The sequence below is a fragment of the Siphateles boraxobius genome, unplaced genomic scaffold (assembly GCF_051911475.1).
Source record: "Siphateles boraxobius isolate OS27281-9 unplaced genomic scaffold, OSU_SipBor_1 9, whole genome shotgun sequence".
NCBI classification, from domain to species: domain Eukaryota; kingdom Metazoa; phylum Chordata; class Actinopteri; order Cypriniformes; family Leuciscidae; genus Siphateles; species Siphateles boraxobius.
In genome coordinates, this window is record NW_027509219.1 from 7797633 (window position 1) to 7818989 (window position 21357).

The 21357-nt window shown below is 47.1% G+C and overlaps 1 protein-coding gene across 2 annotated transcripts in view; it reads left to right on the forward strand.

Annotated features, from left to right (window-relative positions):
- nudt18 (nudix (nucleoside diphosphate linked moiety X)-type motif 18) overlaps positions 1 to 20704 on the forward strand; it is a 39902-nt gene extending 19198 nt beyond the window's left edge. For both annotated transcript variants that reach the window (XM_077223255.1, XM_077223254.1), the window contains one exon: positions 20073 to 20704. In XM_077223255.1, the coding sequence (XP_077079370.1) occupies positions 20073 to 20704 (632 nt within the window). The remainder of the gene's footprint in view (positions 1 to 20072) is intronic.
- The last annotated feature ends 653 nt before the right edge of the window (positions 20705 to 21357 follow it).

Here is a 21357-nt window from a genome sequence, read left to right on the forward strand (position 1 = left end):
CTTAGGATAGGAATGTCCTTAATGTATATAACACAGAATTGTATCTAGCCTTCCTGTATGCATGCATATCTAATTAGTTTTGTCTTATTCTATAGATGTAATTGGAGACTGGTCTGTAACTTCAAATCTTAAGTGTATTTCTAAAGAAAGATTACCTAACAGTATCATCTTCTGTAACTCGCCCTCTTGCTAGGTCATAAAACTTTATGACCCCCAAAAGGAATTCCAAGGGAATCACAGCTCCCACTTGAATTCTGATAAAGAAAGAGGAATAGACTCTGCAATTATATATTTTCTATAAGTATAACCACTTAAGAAATGTATAAACATGAATTTGATCTTTCCTAGGTCATGGTAGCCGGTATTATGGCTTTATAGTCGTGTGAGTGAACATTAAATGTGTGTAATTCTGCATATGAATGTAACTTTATGTTTCTTCTAATCTTTCCGGCCATTCTTGGTACCTGTTTGACCGTCTTGTTTTGACTAAACCAGTCATACATAGGATATTACAGTAAAATGTATTGTTCTGTGTGTACAATCTTTCTGGCTAGAAATGACAAAATTTTATAGCATCATCAATTATCCTGACAAGACAAAGAAGAACTTTTCCCGCTCGAGATGCTCTAAGATGATTGGTTCACATACGCGAAGCAGGCGTAGCCCCTCCTCTCTATAAGAAACTGACACAGGAGTTTCAAAGAAGACAGCACTTTCCCTGTGAGAGGTGTCCGGTCCCATGGCTCCTTAGGGAGCATTACACCGCGTTTCTTTTCTTTTCCTTTCTTTACTAAGTTTTATTTTCATTCTTCGCCTCTCCCTCCCGAGGGAGATGAACTCTGAACTATTTCCTTGGTAACTTCACGTTCGGTGAACCTTTAAAACTTCCCGCGAGTCTGCTCGCCCCGGAAGACACTAGGGGTGCAACGGATCAAAAAACTCACGGTTCGGATCGTTTCCCGGATCAGAGTCACGGATCGGATCATTTTTCGGATCAGCAAAAAAATAAAAAATAAATGGCCTCATGTCTGCACCTATAAACACACTGATAGCTAGGCCTTTCACGATAACAAATTTTGCTGGACGATAAATTGTCCAAGAAATTATTGCGATAAACGATAATATTGATAATAAACGATAATATTGTCGTTCTGAGACCATTTTCATCTAAAATAATGATAATGGCATAATAATGCAGGTATACCTTTCAAAGATCAATAAACTTATTTCTATAGACTATTTAACACTGAAAACATTTTAAATATCCGGAATAAATGAACAAAACCAAAAACAATAAAAGCAATGGACTCTCATTCTCTGTTAACAAAAATGCACTTACCAATGTGTGACTTATGTTCACACTGAGAATCATATGCATCATGTACTGTGTGAGCATGCGTCTCATATGAGTATGTGCGCTAGTGTGTGTGCTCGAGTCTCATGAGTATGTGCGCGGAGAGTTTGTGTGTGTGCTCGCGTCTCATTGAGTTTGTGCGCGAGTTTGTGTGTGTGTGTGCTCGTCTCATATGAGTATGTGCGTGGAGAGTTTGTGTGTGCGCGAGTTTGTGTATGCGCGTCTCTCATGATTATGTGGGTGGAGAGTTTGTGTGTGCGCGCATCTCGTGTGTGTAAAGTTTGCGTGTACGTGAGTGAGCGACTTTAGGTGTGTCTGTGCATTTCATATGTATTTGTTTGAGCTTTCAGCAGTATACATGCGTGTTTGACTACTTAGTATAGGTGTATGCAAGTGTTTCATATATATGTGCGTGAATGAAGTTTGATTTAAGCCGTAGATGGCACCTCATGAGGGAGAGAGAGTGCGCGCGAGAGAGAGAGGGTCGAGCGAGGGGTAGTGCTGCGCGAACGCCGTTTGTGATGGCTTTAGCCCGCTCTGATTGTGCAACAAGGGGTTGCTTAAATGCCGCGGTGATAAGCGGTTGTTGAGCAGCCTTCGTTTTCACTCCTGTGAGTGAAACATCGGGGCGATGTCGCTTCAAATGCGTGGCCATGCTGCCACAGTGCCTACACACCGTCACGGGTTTTATCCACTAACCTCTTTCCTTCATCATTATATTTGACAGGGAAGCCAAAATGCTCCCATACAGGGGCTTTAAATGACGCGGGGCGTTCAAGCTCCTCCGTTCGCCATGATCACGCTGTGTGTGGATTGAATATGCGCACAACTTTTTTTTTTCATAAATCAATCCGCGGATCACGCGTGTGCCGAACCGAAGATATTGATCCGAACGGATCACGGATCAATGATGATCCGTTGCACCACTAAAAGACACGAGAGAACAAGCCTATAGCGCCGAAGGACAAACACGCATACGACTCTGCGTTCTTCAGCTCACACAAAGAGAACCATACGCATTCGCAAGTATAGGTTATTGATTTGATTTGATTGATGTGATTTCTTGTTGCCTCTCTAAGGGTTATTGTCTGTGATTTTTGCCATGCTGCGATCACCCCGGTGATCTCTCTCATCCTGACCGTTAGTTTCACTTTCTCATCCTCTATCTCTCTCTCGCTCTCTCTCTCTCTCTCTATATATATGTATATATATTCTCTCTCTCTCTCTCTCTCACTCAATCTCTCTCTCTCTCACTCCCGTTGTTATTCGTTTGTCTCGTTAGTTTTACTGTTTATTGTACATACATGTATCCCGGGTTTAAATGTAGAATTCTGTATCCGTAGTTTCATTTTATTAAAACCATTATATTCTTGATTGCTAATTGTCTAAAGTTCTCATTTTTACAAAGTCAATGAAGTGTTCGACCATTTTGCTACAAAGCTTTACAATTCGTTACTATTTCAGTAACCTACATTTTATAATAACAAGAAGGTGATTTTTCGTGGCCAGAAAATAGCTTTTTTTGGAATTATAAGAAAGAGATACTTTTTGTTGAAAATTGATAAGTTAATCTTACGGCCGTTTGCTGGACAAACAGATTGTTCGATAACTAAATTAATTCCATTTAAGGTTATCTCATATAATCGATCTGTAATAAGACTATTGATATATTAATGACGAACCATAACCCATTATGGTGATCATTCATATATACAATCGATCTATTTTCAGCTTCGATAATTTAACTGTAATATGCAATATATTAATCATTCATGATTAATTATTAAAATTCCCTATATATAATTTGAGCTAATTTAATGTAAGACTCATTGTCGCTACACATGTATTTCTGCTCTTATAATAATGTAAAATGAGTACAAACGAGATGCAACGGGAGTAGTGTAAATTAGCCTTTATTCATGTGGTGTTTAGGTTGAATGAAATTGGCGCGACACTAATTTGTTCTTGCTCTGTGTTGCAGTTTCACAAATTTCTCTAACTCCAATAAACCTGTCGAACTACGAATTAATCTTCAGAGTCTTGGTGTGGGAAAAAAGTTTAGCTGGCCGTCAGGATATTAAGTAAACATATTGAGGACGGCACAGTGAAACGACGGATATCAAGCAAGCGAGATAAAGCAGAGCGAGTTGGAAGCTACCCGACATGTCGTCACACGCATCCAGTGGACGATCAGCGGACCATACTCTAAAGTCAAGTGTTACCAGAGCAGCGCGCGCCACGAGCTTCAGGCTACTGAGGAGAGTGCGCATGGAAGTCCAGCAGCACAGCAGAACCCACACTGTGCATCGTTAAGGACGCGCTCGCAAGTGTGTTGTTCAGTGAGATCCAGTTCATCGTCACAGGGGTCTGCAGCAATCAGAGCAAGAGCGAGAGCGGAAAGAGCAAAGACACGCCTATGCTATGCTGAAGAGGAAGCTAATCTGAGATTACAACAAGCTAAATTGGAAGTGTCTTTAGAAATGCTAAAACATAAAAAAGAGGCTGCAGCAGCTATTGCTGAAGCACAGGCATTTGAAGCTGCTGCTGATGTAAAAAGTGAGAAATATAGCAATGACCTGAACATATACTCTGTTCCTGTTCTTTTTGAAGCCTCACAACGCACAAAGCAGTATGTGCTTGATCAACTAAGAGAAAGGGATTCAGAATTCCAGTCATGTGAAAACGGTGACACACAAGCAAAGACAGCGCCAGTCCCTAATCACAACGTGTCACCTCCACCACTAAAGCCTGAAGCCAGTCCCTTCTATCTGCACCAGAACAATACTGATCCACATCATCTCATCTCACAGCAGCCTTATATCAGCACATACGAGGACAGCCACAAGCCATTCAACATGACGCCTGGAGACGTTCGTCTACCTCACATCAAGTCCAGTGGTGAGCATGCTTCTCCTGCACATCACTTCAGAACACGAAATCACGACACTCAGCCTCCTCCCGCACACCATGTCATAGCGCCAGACTCAAATGACGGCAGCTCATACATAAATGACTTTGTCAGGTATCTAGCCCGCCGTGAGCTTGTGGCTACAGGCTTGCTTCAATTCAACGACAAACCCCAAAGCTACAGAGCATGGAAGCGTTCCTTTTTGACCGTCATCAGAGGCCTAAACCTGGAACCGAGTGAGGAGATGGATCTTCTGCTAAAGTGGCTCGGAAAGGAGTCAGCAGAGCATATTGAACAGATAAGAGCAATACACATCAATCGGCCAGAAGCAGGACTGGCCATGGCATGGGAAAGACTCGAGCTAATATATGGCTCCAATGAAGCAATAAAAAATGCTCTGTTCAAACGCATCGACAGCTTTCCAAGAATAATACACCGAGATGGACCGAAGCTGACTAAGCTGGGTGATCTGCTAATGGAACTGAAGGCCGCTAAGGCTGAGGGAGACTTACCAGGCCTGGCTTTCCTTGACACAGAGAGAGGCGTCAACCCAATTGTACAGAAACTCCCGTCTCGTCTCCAGGACAAGTGGGTGATAGCTGGTGCAGCCTTCAAGTGTCAAAACCAGGTTAACTATCCTCCCTTTGGCTTCTTTGTCAACTTTGTCAGCCAAGAGGCATGCATTGCAAATGACCCAAGCTTCAACCTCATCGGTAACACAGACATCAGGACAGAGAGGACAGCGTGGAAGCCGAACAGACAGCGGGAAGTTTCCGTCCACAAGACAGAGGTGTCACGCAGAGCCACATCTGACACGGGTGAGCTTCCAACAAAATCCGGCGATGGCGACATACTTTGTCTGTTGCAAAAAAAGCCACACTCTCTACGTAAGTGCCGGGCATTCAGAGAGAAGCACATTGATGAGTGCAAAACACTCCTCAAAGAAAACAATGTGTGCTTTAAATGTCTTTCTTCCTCGTCTCACATAGCAAAGCATTGCAAGCTCAATGTCCAGTGTTTTGAATGTAAGAGCAACAGGCACAACACAGCACTTCACCCTGGACCCGCACCATGGCAGCAGGAGACTGGCCCTGTTTCTGAGCATGGCGGGGAGGAGGATGAACCTTCACCGCAGTCTCAGGTCACCAGCAAATGCACGAAAGTCTGCGCAGGAGAACTCACCGATCGCTCATGCTCGAAAATGTGCCTCGTCAGCCGTGAAACTGTATGCAATCATGGACGAGCAGAGCAACAGGTCACTTGTTCGCTCACAGTTCTTCGACATGTTCAACGACCAAAGTCCCAGCGCTCCTTAAACCCTGAGAACATGTGCTGGAGTGAAGCAATCAGCAGGCAGAAGGGCCAGTGGCTATGAAGTGCAGTCTCTGGATGGAACTGTTCGCGTCGCGTTGCCAAGCCTCATAGGGTGCAATGACATACCGAACAACAGAGAGGAGATTCCGACCCCCGAAGTAGCCCTTCATCATGCTCATCTAAGGTCAGTGGCACACCTCATCCCGGACATTGACACGCAAGCCCCCATTATGCTTCTCTTAGGACGGGACATTATCAGAGCGCATAAAGTCCGCAAACAGGTGAATGGCCCTCACAACCTGCCTTACGCACAGAAGTTGGACCTGGGGTGGGTCATTGTTGGAAATGTGTGCTTAGGTAATGTTCACAGGCCACTGACAATTAGAACGTTCCAAGCGAACACCACGGAGCTGCAACGGCCCACTCTCTTTGACGCGTGCCCCAACGTGTTCCATGTGAAGGAGAGGTTCAGCGATACCCAGGCCACCAGTGCGCCTCAAACTTATCCTGAGGACCAACCTATCTGTGAAACCGACCACCTTGGATGCACGGTGTTCAGGCGGACCAGGGACGACAACCAGGTGGCTCCCTCCATTCAAGATACAACGTTCATGGAGATAATGGATGAAGGACTACAAAAAGACCCAAACAACAGTTGGTTGGCGCCATTACCTTTCAAGAGCCCACGCCCACGGCTCCCTGACAACAGGCTACAGGCGCTGAGGCGTCTCATGTCTCTCAAGCGTAACTTTGAGAAAAAGCCTGAGATGAGAGACCACTTTCTAGCCTTCATGGGCAACATGTTTCGGAACGGTCATGCAGAGTTAGCCCCCCCCTCTCGGCCCGGATAAAGAGAAGTGGTACTTGCCAACATTCGGGGTGTATCATCCGAAAAACCAAAGAAAATCCGGGTGGTATTCGATTCCAGTGCCCAATATGACGGCATATCACTCAACAACGTGTTGTTAACGGGACCTGACCTGAATAACACACTACTGGGAGTGCTGATTCGGTTCAGAAGAGAGGCCATCGCCGTCACAGCCGACATAGAACATATGTTCTATTGCTTCCTGGTAAGAAAAAAAGACAGTGACTTCTTATGTTTTCTCTGGTTCCAGGACAATGACCTCTCCAAGGCCATCGTGGATTATCGCATGAACGTCCATGTCTTCGGCAACAGCCCTTCACCTGCGGTGGCTATTCACTGTCTACACAAGTCTGTTCAAAGCAACGAGTTCCTGGTCGACCCAGGCGTACAGCACTTTGTGTTGCATGACTTCTATGTCGATGATGGGCTGAAGTCCCTGCCCACAGTTCAAGCTGCTATCAGCCTGTTAAAAAGGACACAGGATGTGCTCTCCAAGTCGAATCTGAGACTTCACAAGATTGCAGCGAACAACAAGGAGGTCATGGACGCATTTCCATCCAGTGACCACGCAAGTGACCTCAAAGACCTTGACCTTGACGCAGATGCGCTGCCATTGCAGAGTAGCCTCGGGCTTGACTGGAATCTCAAGACAGACTGTTTCCTTTTTAATGTCTCCAGTGAGACAAAGCCCTACACCCGGCGGGGTGTCTTGTCCACAATCAATAGCCTCTACGACCCACTTGGATTTGTTGCGCCGGTCACAGTCCAAGGCAAGGCTATCCTGCGAGAGCTCAAGGCGGAGAACGGTGACTGGGACGCGCCCTTACCTTCAACGATGGAAGATGCCCTGGATGTCTTGGAGAGCCTCTCTGTCCGATCTCGCTGAGCTTTCCATCCCAAGGCGCTACACAGAGGCCTCACCGTCAGCAGCGGTAAGAAGAGAACTGTGTGTTTTCTGTGATGCGTCAGTCAAAGCTATTGGCGCTGTGTGCTGCCTGAAAGTGACAGACAACAACCGGTAATGGCAACAACCAGATTGCATTTGTAATGGGCAAAGCCAAGCTGGCCCCCCGCCCTGAACACACAGTGCCAAGACTTGAACTCTGCGCAGCAGTGCTCGCTGTTGACTTAGCAGACCTGGTCTCAGCAGAACTAGACCTACAGGTTGATGTTGTAACCTACTATTCAGACAGTAAAATAGTCTTGGGCTATATTTGCAATGAGACCAGGCGCTTTTATGTCTATGTCAGCAACCGGGTGTTACGCATCCGAAGATCCAGCCGATCAACCAGTGGCGCTACGTGCCAACAGACCTGAACCCTGCAGATCATGCAACACGTTCCATCCCTGCTGGCCAACTGAAACACACCAATTGGCTGATTGGGCCCAAATTTCTCTTAAAGCCGGAGCCCAGCATTTCTGAGAGCACTTATGACCTTGTTGACCCGAGCACAGACTCAGACATTTGCCCTATGGTGTCTGCCCTGAGCACTACAGCCTCAAACAAGCAACTGGATTCACACCGCTTTGCTAAGTTCTCTACCTGGAAGTCATTAACTCGTGCAGTCACTCGCCTTGTTCACATAGCCTGTCATTTCAAGAAAGCTCAAAGAGAGAACAGAGCGTGCAAGGGCTGGCATTACTGCAAAGCTGTAATCACAGTTGAGGAATCAGAGAAAGCGTCAGCTGCTATCATCCAAGCAGTTCAACAGGAAGTTTACATCCAAGAGATAAAGTGCATTCAGAAACAGGAAGGGATGCCAAAAACAAGCCCTCTCAGAAATCTGGACCCGTTCATTGACACGCACGGCCTTCTCAGAGTTGGAGGCCGTCTTCATCATTCAAGTCTCGATCGGAGTGAAAAGACTCCCCTGATTATTCCTGGCCAGCATCACATCACTTTGCTCATCAGACACCACCACGAGCAAATCCATCATCAAGGCCGTCACTTTACTGAGGGGGCGGTCCGTTCAGCTGGCCTTTGGATAGTCGGAGGAAAAAAAAGAGTAAGCAGCATTATCCACCAATGTATAACATGCAGAAGGCTCAGAGCTCCACTCAGCCTCCAGAAAATGGCTAACCTGCCAGGTGATCGTCTTTCAACAGATCCTCCGTTCTCCAGCGTAGGATGTGTTCGGCCCATGGAACGTCTCCTCACGCAAGACCAGAGGCGGCTTCGCTCAAAGTAAAAGGTGGGGAGTGATCTTTACGTGCATGAGCATAAGAGCTGTGCACTTTGAAGTCATAGAATCCCTCGACACCTCTAGCTTCATCAACGCGCTACGGCGTTTCATTTCAATGCGTGGGCCGGTCAAGTACATTCGTTACGACCGCGGCACGAACTTCATTGGCGCCTGTAAGGAACTGAAGATAGCCTCAAACATTGACAGCACTGCCGTAAAAACTTACCTCTCAGACAAGGGCTGTATCTGGTCCTTTAATCCCCCACATGCTTCCCATTGGGGTGGATCATGGGAGAGAATGATAGGGCTGGCGAGGAGGATTCTGGACGCAATGTTCCTCCAGCTGAAAGACAAGCTCACCCATGAAGTACTGGTGACTTTCATGGCAGAAGTCGCAGCAATCATTAACACCAGGCCACTTGTTCCAGTGACTATGGACCCTGATATCTCATTCATACTCACGCCAGCTGCTCTTCTCACACAAAAGACGAACATCGTGCCTGCTCCTGCTGGTGTGTTTGGAGTTGCAGACCTCTACAAGTCCCAGTGGCGGCAGGTTCAGCACCTGTCCAACACCTTCTGGGCCCGCTGGAGGAAAAAATTCCTCCCAACACTGCAGGCCCGCAAGAAATGGCAGTCCACTCAGCCAAACATTCAGTCTGGAAGCGTCTAGGAATGAATGGCCTCTTGGACTGATTACACAGGCCTTCCCTAGCGAAGATGGGAAAGTGTGCCAGGTTGAGGTGAAGATCATCAAACCAGGCGGGACTAGTCTCTTTCTCAGGCCAGTCAATGAAATAGTTCTCCTCCTACCTCCAGAGGCACAGTAATGGACTGTTTAGTAAATGGACTGTGTATGGACTGTGGGGTGACGTGTCTCCACGTCAGGCGGGGAGTGTTTTGTTATGAGTAAAAAAAAAAAAAAAACTTATATATATATAAGTAAGCATTAAGTTCAAGTCACTTAAGATAAACATGCTTTACATTTAATCAGCATTTCAGTATTATAATGTGTTCCAGGAATATTCTTTTCTTATGCGTTTCTATTTAGGTCATGTTCACTTTAAGTTCGCATGGTTCTAAATGTCCTATCTCGTGACCCGTAGTCCTAGGAAAACTCTCGCACTTCAGGCGCGTTTCAAGTCTGTTAAAAACTGCATTTCTTTGCACCGTATCTGTCGACTTCTTGTGTCTGGCGTAGCATCGTCGGTATGTATATCTTGTTTTGTGAGATTGTCTGGAGCTTTTCTTTATTATTTTTGACAATAATTTATGTCGTAGAGTGTAATCTGTGATAGTCTAAATGTACGGTTATGTTAATGCTAGCTCTCGCGTGTGTCTTTGTTGTACGTTAAATGTGCTATAAGGACCTGAATGTTGTTCACATGTATTTCTGCTCTTATAATAATGTAAAATGAGTACAAACGAGATGCAACGGGAATAGTGTAAATTAGCCTTTATTCATGTGGTGTTTAGGTTGAATGAAATTGGCGCGACACTAATTTGTTCTTGCTCTGTGTTGCAGTTTCACAAATTTATCTAACTCCAATAAACCTGTCGAACTACGAATTAATCTTCAGAGTCTTGGTGTGGGAAAAAAGTTTAGCTGGCCGTCAGGATATTAAGTAAACATATTGAGGACGGCACAATTACAGTAATACAGGCTACAGTTGCCACATTAGAAAATACACGTGCATTACCTAACTTATGTAATTGAATCCATAATGTTTGTAATAGTATCTGCAGTGAGTTATCAAAAGCTGTGATGAAGTATGACACAGCCATGAGGTTCTCTAGAAAAGTGTTTGCTGGCAATACAGTAAATGATTTCACTCTATACCATTTGACTGAATTGTAGTGTACTTTACAGATGAAGGTTGAGTGACAGTAATGTGGCAGTCTCTACCATGGTAATTTGTTTACAGTATCACTGTATGCATGGCATACTAAAATGTAAAATGCTGTATTTGATGCCATCTGTCTCCCTTCTACTGATGCATCTATAATCAATCTAATGTTTTACAGTCATTGACCGTTTCCTCTCCCTTATACTCTATTCTGTTTTACAGTGTTCTCTGTATCTCTCTTACACACACATGCGTGTGCACACACTTTGAACATAGTGGTGGTTATTATCTATAAATCACTTATGTAAAAAGAATTCATTACATTGGTTATCCATATCGGAAATTGCAAACAAGTTAGAAACTGTATATAGAATCAATATCTATAGAAATCTATAGGTGTACCAAATGATTAATTGATTAACCATTAAGATCAGTTGGATTAAATAATAGACAAATGTATTAAACTGAACAAAAAGATGCAAATCAAAAGTTTGATAATAAGAGCTTTATGAAAGGCAGTTACTGTGAATGAAACATTTATGTTGATGAAACACTTTTGTGTTGTGAAAAGGATACTTTGTGATTTTGTGAATTGTACTAACACAATTGAAAACATGATGAAATGTTTGAAAAAATTGCACTTTTGATGATCTGTTGTCATATTAGCACTAAGAGTTTTGAAAATGTACATCTTGTGAAAATAGTACCAAAGCGAATAAAAAAATTGTAAATGAATACATATAACAACTCATGAAACATAGCTTTATTCAAACTAATTGTTCTAACAATCATGTATTTACAGGTGGTAAACCCCACATCCTACTGCCATCTCAACACAGCTGTTCTCATTCTTCAGTTTTATTCTGATAAATCAGCTGACCACCATGCCCACCTTCGCCTGTCTCTGCCGTCCATCATTGCTGCAGTCAGACTGGAATCTGATCATGGATGGGAAAGGGACATTGAGGTTATCCTTGCCTGAGTGCACCGTCTGCCTCATCACCTCATACAGAGAGCCTGTACTGAACCCTGTGAGGCTCGCTTTAACAGCAAGCACTCCCGTGAGAGAAGCATAGTAGAGCGAGCCTTTGGCATGCTGAAAACACACTGGTGCTCTATTTTCTTCACGGCCAGAGGATGAGGAAGACCATGATGACGGCCCCCCTTAACTTTGAAAAAGAGTGGGAGAACATGTGCAGGACAATCTGGCTGCCACTGTGTCTGCTCCAAACATTTGTGTGCCTGCTCTCCATGAGCATGACTACATGGTAGAACATTTAAACAGGTTAAAATAAATGCGTAAATGTAAATGTGATTTTTGTAAATCCTTTTTTGTAAGTGTCTCGGACACAAACGTTTAATAAAGCTGCTTGTTTCTTAAAGTTTATTTCTTCAGGGTACTACTGAAGAACTACACAATATCAGTCAATGGAGCCCGACTTCCAGAAGCTTCATGACATTATTTGATGATGCTTTTGAAGCTTCTGAAAGTTGGGCTCCATTGTAAGAACAGAAACCAGCAGAAAAAACGTGACCAAAATCACATCCTCAATGTCTTTTGGTCTTTTTCTAGAAGCTCTTGCTGGCTCTGGGCTCACAGAGGATGAAGAGACCACAGCAGCATCCGGGCCAGATGAGGCAATAAGGGCTGGTGGAGTGATGGAGGGTCTCATGCATGGCACTACACCATTTCCAGGATGCTGCTGTGGCTCCCCATGCTCAGGGCTCATACCAGTCTGCGGACATTTCAGATGCTACAAAAATGCACAAACGTCACCTTGCCTTGCAAGCTCTGCAGCAAATGCACAGACATCAAGAATCAGAAAAGTGCTGTAATAGCTCTTTTTAAAATTACAATGATTAAAATAAACTACAACTTAAGATTTAAATAGATTTTTTACTCATTTCTGTTGTGTTGTATACTCACGTGTGCTCATCTGTCCCTGTAACGTCCAAACAAGGTTCAAGTTTCCTCTGTGATTTATGTGCTCAATACTAAATTCATTGATGAGGTAGTTTCTGATAAGTTTACTCACTTTTTATCCAACACATATGTTCATCAATTATAAGAGAATTCAACCAGGCGCTCAGGTCAAATATATCCGTGATAGGTGCTCTTGGGATAGGGAAGGCTCCAATGAAATAAGATGCAGGTCCCAGGCACTCAAAAAATGGATAAGAAGGAGAAGGTAAAAAAGCCTTTATTTAAATATGGCTTATTTCATAATAAAAAAGTCACAAGCCAACATGTTTCGACCCACAAATGGTCTTCTTCAGGGCAAAGTAACAAGCATGTTACTGTACCCACGTCACTGTTCTCATCCATGTTCGATTATGACGTATCCTCTCCCTTGGCCTCCTGGGAAGGCTGTGATAGAAAAGTATCCATCGATGAGTGCTTCGGAACCATCCGGAGATTTCTCGCCTACTGTTTCCTGAATACTGAGGTTTCGGACATACTACTCTTTTCACGTACTGTTTTCTTACTATATAAAGTAGTATGTGGTTTCGAACGCAGCCTCTGTCTCCTCCACCAGTAAGCTGGTGTGTAGTGGGCGTTCTGGCGCACTATGGCTGCCATCGCATCATCCAGATGGATGCTGTGCATTGGTGGTGGTTTAGGAGATTACTTCCATATATGTGAAGCACTTTGAGTAACCATAAAAGCGCTTTATAAATGTAACAAATTAAATATATTATCACAAAAGTACTGGGTAAACGTTTATAGTTCAGATATAAATGCTTTTGTCTACGGAAGCTATCAAAATACAGCAAATCACCTTTTGAAAGTAACTTACATAAAGAAGATAAAGACAACTTTATCGATTATGTCAATATGTCATAAAAAAATTACTTGTCATTGAATCATTCTTTCAATTCATTCAAGGTGATTCATCCAGTAACGAAACAAGTGAATAATTTATGATTTATGAGTCATTTTAATCGTTCATTATCTCCATTTCTCCATCGATAATGCACCTGACACTTTTTTTTTGTTTTTTACTATGTTATTCAAGTTATAGTTTAAGTTGGTTCTTATTGGTTTTTGGCTCTTGTATGTGAACACCCAAATAGAGCTATTCAAGTAATCTGCTTATATTTTCATATCGCAATATGTAGGGATGAAAAACAAAATCAGTTTTGACAAAATCATAATACTTTTCAACAGGAAAAATCGATACTCGGTTACTAACGTAACCTCGGTTCTCTCTAGAGAGGGAACGAGTATTGCGTAAGTTTAGCTTACGCTACGGGAAAGATTCATCTTCTCGAGATACTGAAGCCAAAAAATTATCCTTAATTTTGTATAACTTGTCAACGCAGTGCAGCAGCTAGCAGACCTAGAGCAGGCCATCTCGCGTGCTCATTGGCTGCCCTGCGGGCAACTGCTGCAGCCTACCAGTGCGCCCGGCGTGACGTCACGCCCAATGAAGGGCGCCCGCGCCTTTATAGCGTCACAGCCCACCAGATAGGCGTGGCTTAGCGTATAAAATAGGGGCTGTAGGCTGAATTCTCTGGTTTTTTTGACGACTGAAGCGAAGTCGCTCGTGGCGTGAGCACGGCCGGTTACGCAATACTCGTTCCCTCTCTAGAGAGAACCGAGGTTACGTTAGTAACCGAGTATCGTTCTCTTACGAGAGGTTCTCTCGTATTGCGTAAGTTTAGCTTACGCTACGGGAACACTTTGTCAACGCCGTGCGCGCCAAGCATCCACATGAGACCCCGAGCTTAAGGGGAACCCCATAAGTGGAAAAAATAAGGTGGCCAGCCACGCGGGCCATCACTTGTACATAAGCACACATAGGGAATACAGAGCAGCGCGCCGGTCTGTATAGTCATATGGCACATACCCTACTTAGTGCAGCTCAACCAGGAGAGCTGAGTCATGAACGTGATCTGAGCAGGAGATCTGGGCAGAATACACCTCTTTTCAGACTGACAACAGTTTAGCCTGCAAGGCAGGAACTTCTAGGTTATAAAACCTGACAAAGGTAGACGGGGAGCTCCAGCCCGCCGCTACACATATGTCATGGATAGAAATTCCACTGGACCATGCCCACGACGAGGCCACGCCTCTCGTGGAATGAGCCCTGATGCCCAGAGGGCATTGCAGGCCTTTTGACGCGTAAGCTGCCGCTATAGCGTCCACTATCCATCTGGACAGGCTCTGTTTCGAGGAGGCAAGCCCCTTGGCGCGCCCACCAAACGAAACGAAAAGCTGTTCCGAACGCCTGAAGGAGGCGGAGCGCGTAATGTAAAACCTCAGCGCTCTGACAGGGCAGAGGAGATTCACATCACTTTCGCTGTCAGATGCTGGGAGAGCTAACAGCGAAATAACTTGCGCTCTGAATGGAGTGCCCATCACTTTAGGGACATAACCATGTCTAGGTCTGAGGATGACTTTAGAGTCATTTGGTCCGAACTCAAGACACGACGCGCTGACAGACAGCGCGTGCAGATCCCCTACACGTTTTACTGACGACAGTGCAGTCAGAAAAACGGCTTTTAGTGATAGATATTTCAACTCCACGGAGTCTAGTGGTTCAAATGGAAAAGCTTTCAGGGCCTCGAGGACCAGTGAAAGATCCCACATGGGAACCGACGGGGGGGCGCGGCGGATTCATCCTTCTAGCTCCTCTAAGGAAGCGGATGACCAAATCATGTCTTCCCAGTGACTGGCCGTGCGTCGATTCCGCGAATGCTGCTACGGCCGCCACGTAAACTTTGAGCGTGGATGGGGATCTTCCCTTATCCAACAGCTCTTGTAGGAAAGTGAGCAGATGCGCCACCCCGCATGTCCGCGGGTCCAGACCTCTGTCGGTGCACCATCCAGAGAACACCGACCATTTAGACGCGTAGAGCCTTCTCGTGGAAGGGGCTCTAGACTGCGTGATCGTGTTCATCACTCCTTCTGGCAGGGCAACGAGTACCCGTTGATCAACCATGCATGCAGAGACCAGCGCTCTGGATGGGGATGCCAGATCGTGCCGCGAGCTTGAGAGAGGAGATCTGCCCTCACCGGAATCGGCCACGGAGCTGTATGTGACAGCCGTGCCAGTTCCGGGAACCAAGTCTGATTCTCCCAACGCGGGGCTATGAGGAGCACCGAGTGGCGCGTTTCCCTGAGCCTCTTGATCACCTGTGGCAACAGAGAGACCGGAGGGAAAGCATATAGCGGGAGGCTGGGCCAAACCTTGGCCAGAGCGTCCTCGTCCTTCGAGAAGAACATCGGGCATTGAGCGTTGTCTTTTGACGCAAACAGGTCGACTTCCGCTCTGCCGAATAGGCGCCACAGTTTCTGGACCGTTTGGGGGTGCAGGGACCATTCCCCTGGGGGAACATTGTCCCTGGACAGTCTGTCTGGGCCGTCGTTCAAATGGCCAGGCACATGCGCCGCCCTCAGCGAGCGCAGGTTCGTCTGTGACCAAATAAGGAGGCGTTCCGTCAGATTGCAGAGATTTCTGGATCTGACACCGCCCTGACGGTTTACATAGGATACCACAGATGTGTTGTCCGAGCGGACAAGAACATGCTGGTCCTGTATAAACGGGAGGAAGCACTTCAGCGCGTTCTCGACCGCTATCATTTCCAGACAGTTTATGTGAAAAACTGTCTGGAAATTCTCCTGGTCTGACCACTGGCCAAAGGCCGGTCTGCCCTCGAACAGCGCGCCCCAACCCGAGTTGGACGAGTCTGTCGAGATGACCTTCCGATAAGAGATGGTTCCCATCATTACTCCATGCTGGTACCAATCGGCCACTAACCAGGGCTGCAGAGCTATTATGCAGGTCTGAGTCACTCTGATTTTCTGGCCGCCAGACACCCAGGCTCGGCGAGGCGCGCGAGCGTTCAACCAGCGTTGGAGCGGGCGCATGCGCAGTAGGCCCAGCTGGAGCACCGCTGCAGCTGATGCCATACAGCCCAACATCCTTTGAAATGTTTTCAAAGGGAGAAAGCTGCCCTTCTGGAAAGATGCGGCTAGGTGGCGAACACGGCGTGCGCGCTGTGTCGATAAACGAGCCGTCATGGTCACCGAGTCCAGTTCTATTCCTAAAAAGGAAATTGACTGGCTGGGCAGTAATGAGCTCTTGGTCCAGTTGACCGTGAGACCCAAGCTTTCCAGATGACTGAGAAGCACTGTTCTGTGAGATAGTAGTTCTGTCTCTGACTGTGCCAATATCAGCCAATCGTCCAGATAGTTCATTATGCGCAGCCCCTGACTTCTCAGGGGGGCGAGCGCCGCGTCCATGCACTTTGTAAATGTACGGGGTGCTAGGGACAGGCCGAACGGCAGGACGGTGTATTGATATGCCTGACCGTCGAAGGCGAATCTCAAAAATTGCCTGTGACGGGGTACTATCTGAATCTGAAAATAGGCATCCTTCAGATCTAGAGAAATAAACCAGTCCCTCGGGCGAACGTGCGCGAGGATTTTTCTGGTCGTAAGCATTTTGAACGGTCTTTTTACAAGCACTTTGTTCAAATATCTCAGATCTCCGTCCTTCTTGGGTACGAGAAAATATCGGCTGTAAAAGCCTGACTCGCTCAGAGAAGGCGGCACCTTTTCTATAGCCCCTTTGCACAGCAGCTTTGCTATTTCTGCGTGAAGTAGTTGTGCTACTTCCGCATTCACTATCGTCGCGGTCCGGGCTTGAAAGCGCGGAGGACGGCGAACGAATTGAAGTGCATAGCCCTGCTTTATTGTGCTCAACACCCATTCTGAAATCCCTGGGATAGTTTCCCACGCAGCTATGTGAGCCGCCAGGGGGCGAATGGCCTCCGGGTTCAGACCGCCGCCATTTGCGGGCTTGTGAAACTGAACCGGAGCCGAGAGCGCGGCGCGCGCGCTCTCGGTTCTGGGCGATGGCCGCTCGCTGACAGCCGAGACCGGCTGACTTATGTGAGATGTCCCGATCATAAGGGATGGGGAATATACTTTTGCCACACTTTGACGCGCGAGCAGCGCTCTGGGCGGGAGAGCTCTCTGTAAGCGTGAGCGCGCGCACGCGGGCACGAGACTTACAACTGTATCTGACGCCCCGATCATAGTAGATGGGGAGCGTTTTATTAACGCCCTGTGTTTCGTGATAACACTTAAACGCACAGGCGGGACCCGGGGGAAGGTTTGTGCTAGCAAGCGTGAGCGCTCTCTGGCGGGCACGAGACTTACGTTCATAAGCTTCTTTGATCGTGTAACAGAGCGGGCAGATAGTGGGCACAGACCTGTGGACACATTTCTTACATTCAACACTCGAGCGGCTTTTCTGCGCTTTATGAGAGTGTGCTCTGTGAGTGACACGGGATTTTGAGTGCTTATGTGTAGGGGTGAACACTGGGGCGTGGGCACATTCACTACACTTAAAACACTGACGGCGTGAGCCGGACCAGACATTATACTCTTTTTGAGATTTCTCTGGGTCGCCGTGAAAACGGCGTTTGTGTGCAAGCGAGAGGGTGAATAAACCGGCTCGTTGGCTGCTAGTTGAACCACTGCATTAGCCTGTTCGAAGGGGACTGACAGGGAAATGAACTTTGACGGCGGTCCGGCCGCAGCGGGACACGCGCGTCTTTTCTCTCCCGCTGTTAGGAGGGCTTCGCGTGCTCAGACTTCAGCGTGAGCCTTTGCCGAGGCCCTCTGGGGGGCGGCGGTCTGCGACGGCTGTCTGAGCGCGATCTAGGGCGGCCGCCCTGACGTCGCTGCGAAGGCTGAGGCTGTGCTGGACGCTGGGTGCTGGTTCGCACAGGAGGCTGGCTTTGTCTCTCGCGAGAGCGGCCTGTGGCGGAACTCGAGCGTCGCGGCAGGAAGAGGTTCATGGCCTGCGTGGTCTTTTGCACCATAGAGAAGCGGTCAACAATCCCGTTCACCGCTGGGCCGAAGAGACCAGTGGGGGAAAGCGGCGCGTTCAGAAAGGTGGCTCGCTCAGTTTCCCTCATATCCGCGAGCGTTAACCAGAGGTGCCTCTCCGTCACGGTTAACGCGACCATGGCTCGTCCGATGGCCTGGGCTGCAGCTTTGGTGGCGCGGAGAGAAAGATCCGTCGCGCTTCTCAAATCCGTAACCGCAGCTGGGTCCCGGCCCTTCTCATCCCATTCACGGAGGAGGTCGGCTTGCAGGATCTGAAGCACAGCCATCGAGTGTAGAGCAGACGCGGCCTGGCCGGAGGCGGCATAAGCGCGGCCGACCAAGGCGGAAGTGGCTCTGCAGGCTTTAGACGGGAGGGGTGACCGTGACCGCCATCTCGCGGAGGGCGGGCAAAGGTGCGCTGCGACCGCCTCTTCCACAGGGGGAATCGCTGTGTACCCTTTCTCGGCGGCGCCGTCCACTCGGGAGAGCGACGCGGAGGCCTGTGACTGAAGTCTAGCAGAAAAAGGTGAATTCCACGACTTCGTCAGCTCCGCATGAAGTTCCGGCAGGAATGGAGCGGGCCTGGTTTCTGAAACTGCGCGGCGGCGACTTTGAAGGAAGCAGCCGTCGAGCCTGTTCGGCGCGGGTTCCTTCGGCAGCGACCACTCGAGCCCGAGACGGTCGACAGCTTGCGTCAGCAGGCGCATAAGTTCCGCATCAGCTCCAGCGCGGGTACGGGCGGATTCCTGGATTGACGAGGAGGCGGAGTGAAGCGACCATTCCTCGCTGTCTGATGCCAGGATAGAGCAGCAGTCTTTTGTGGCGTGTCCCACGGACTCATCCTCCGAAGTGACGGCAGTGAGGCTCGCAAGCGGCAGCTGCGCGTCAGTGAGGAGAGGTGGGGAAGGCGAGAGCGAGGCTCGAGGGAGGTTCTCCGGCGAGCGCGTCGCTGTGGCCACAGGTTCCGGCTGTCTCAGGGAACGGTGCTTCTTTCTGCGCGGTCCCACAGGGGGCGGAGTGACTGCTGTGGTGTTGAACGCTTCGAGTCGAGCCCGCAGGGTCGACAGCGGAAGCTCCTCACAGAGCTCGCAGCCCCCGGACGCGAGGGCGAGCTCTGCGTGTTCCAGGCCCAGGCAGAGAGCGCAGATCAGGTGGCGGTCTCCGGCGCTGAGCGGGGCTTTACACGAGCCGCAGGAAGTGCGAGGCATCTTTAAAAAGACTCTCGCTGCTCTTTTAGAATGATTTGCAAAAAGGATACGTCGCCGGATAGCGTAGCTCGCACGGATGGCTGAAGGTGGCGAAGACGGCCGGCTTCCTCAGCGCTGTCCTAAGCTGGCTGTTCGCTGTTCGACGGCGGCGGTGGCTTCTCTCAAATCTAGCGATGCGAAGAGCTCGCTGAAGAGTCGAAAAATCAGAGAATTCAGCCTACAGCCCCTATTTTATACGCTAAGCCACGCCTATCTGGTGGGCTGTGACGCTATAAAGGCGCGGGCGCCCTTCATTGGGCGTGACGTCACGCCGGGCGCACTAGTAGGCTGCAGCAGTTGCCCGCAGGGCAGCCAATGAGCACGCGAGATGGCCTGCTCTAGGTCTGCTAGCTGCTGCACTGCGTTGACAAGTTATACAAAATTAAGGATAATTTTTTGGCTTCAGTATCTCGAGAAGATGAATCTTTCCCGTATCGTAAGCTAAACTTACGCAATACGAGAGAACCTCTCGTAAGAGAACTCTTATTTCTCATTATGCCACTAGGGGGCTCTCTGAAGACAACGGCAGAGGCGAATGCTGAATCCCTGCAAGCTCAATGGTGGGATCGTGAGTCTCCACTTCCTCTTCGTGCACGTGACATACTGCCCCTCATTGATGCTGGAATGAAATATCGCCAAAATGCCTGGTTTCCTGCATTACAACCTGTTGACTTCCCTTGTCACGTTATTTGCCAAAGACTTTTCATCACATTCGTCTCCAGTAGTGGTAGCACCGACACCAGTGATGAGGACCGCATGTGGCTTCTGCTGAGCAATAATAATGCCAGTTCTTATCCCAGTCTTCCTATTGAAGTATCAGTTAACACATACATCTCGTGGGCTGCGCACAGACTGATTAAGGAGTGCATACCTTCGTCTTTCACGTTCATAAATATTATTATATGTGGCATTCTGGGAGTGCAGCACAATGGGAGAACACCAGGGAAAACGGACGGCATCTGCTTCAACACGCTTGTGTTAATGGAAAATTCAGAGGGCGGGCCTGAAATCAGCAGTCCACCACCATTGGAGAGTGACAGTTACAGATGGCATGAAGTGACCAATCAGAGCTTAAGGGGAAAGATAAAACAGAGGATTAAAGATGGGTCTGTTCTGCCTGTTCAAAGTCAATACTGATGCTATGCCACTCTAGTGGAGGATTCAGGACATTACGCAGGCCAGAATTTTCCACATGAGAACCAAAGCTCAACGTGTCTGTTGCATGTATGCTAACTGCTAGGTCATGGTTCAAATGCATTAATAACCTTGCACGTTTTAATATTAATCTTGAACCTCATTTACAGGGAAGTTCTGGCATTCCAAATCTGGGGTTCTCTTTAAAATCTCACAATATACTGTCAATTATGACACAATAATTCCGTGCCCATACACAGTTTTCAGATGTGTGTTCCACTCACCTTTCATTATAGTCCGCTTTCCGTTCTAGTGAAATCACACAATAAAATGCAACTATATATTAATTCTAACATTGGTATATATATATATATATATATATATATATATATATATATATATATATATATATATATATATATGCATGCTATATATATTTTTTTTATTTTTATTTTTTTATAATTTTATGAAGCTTTGAACATGTGACCCTTTGTGCTTTTTACTGCTCCCATAGGGTATGGTTGCAGGAAAAATATATGTTTTTATTAAACATGGAGCAACAGATTTTGAATGAAAATGAATCATATATATATATGCATGCTATATATATATATATTTTTTTTTTTAATAATTTTATGAAGCTTTGAACATGTGAC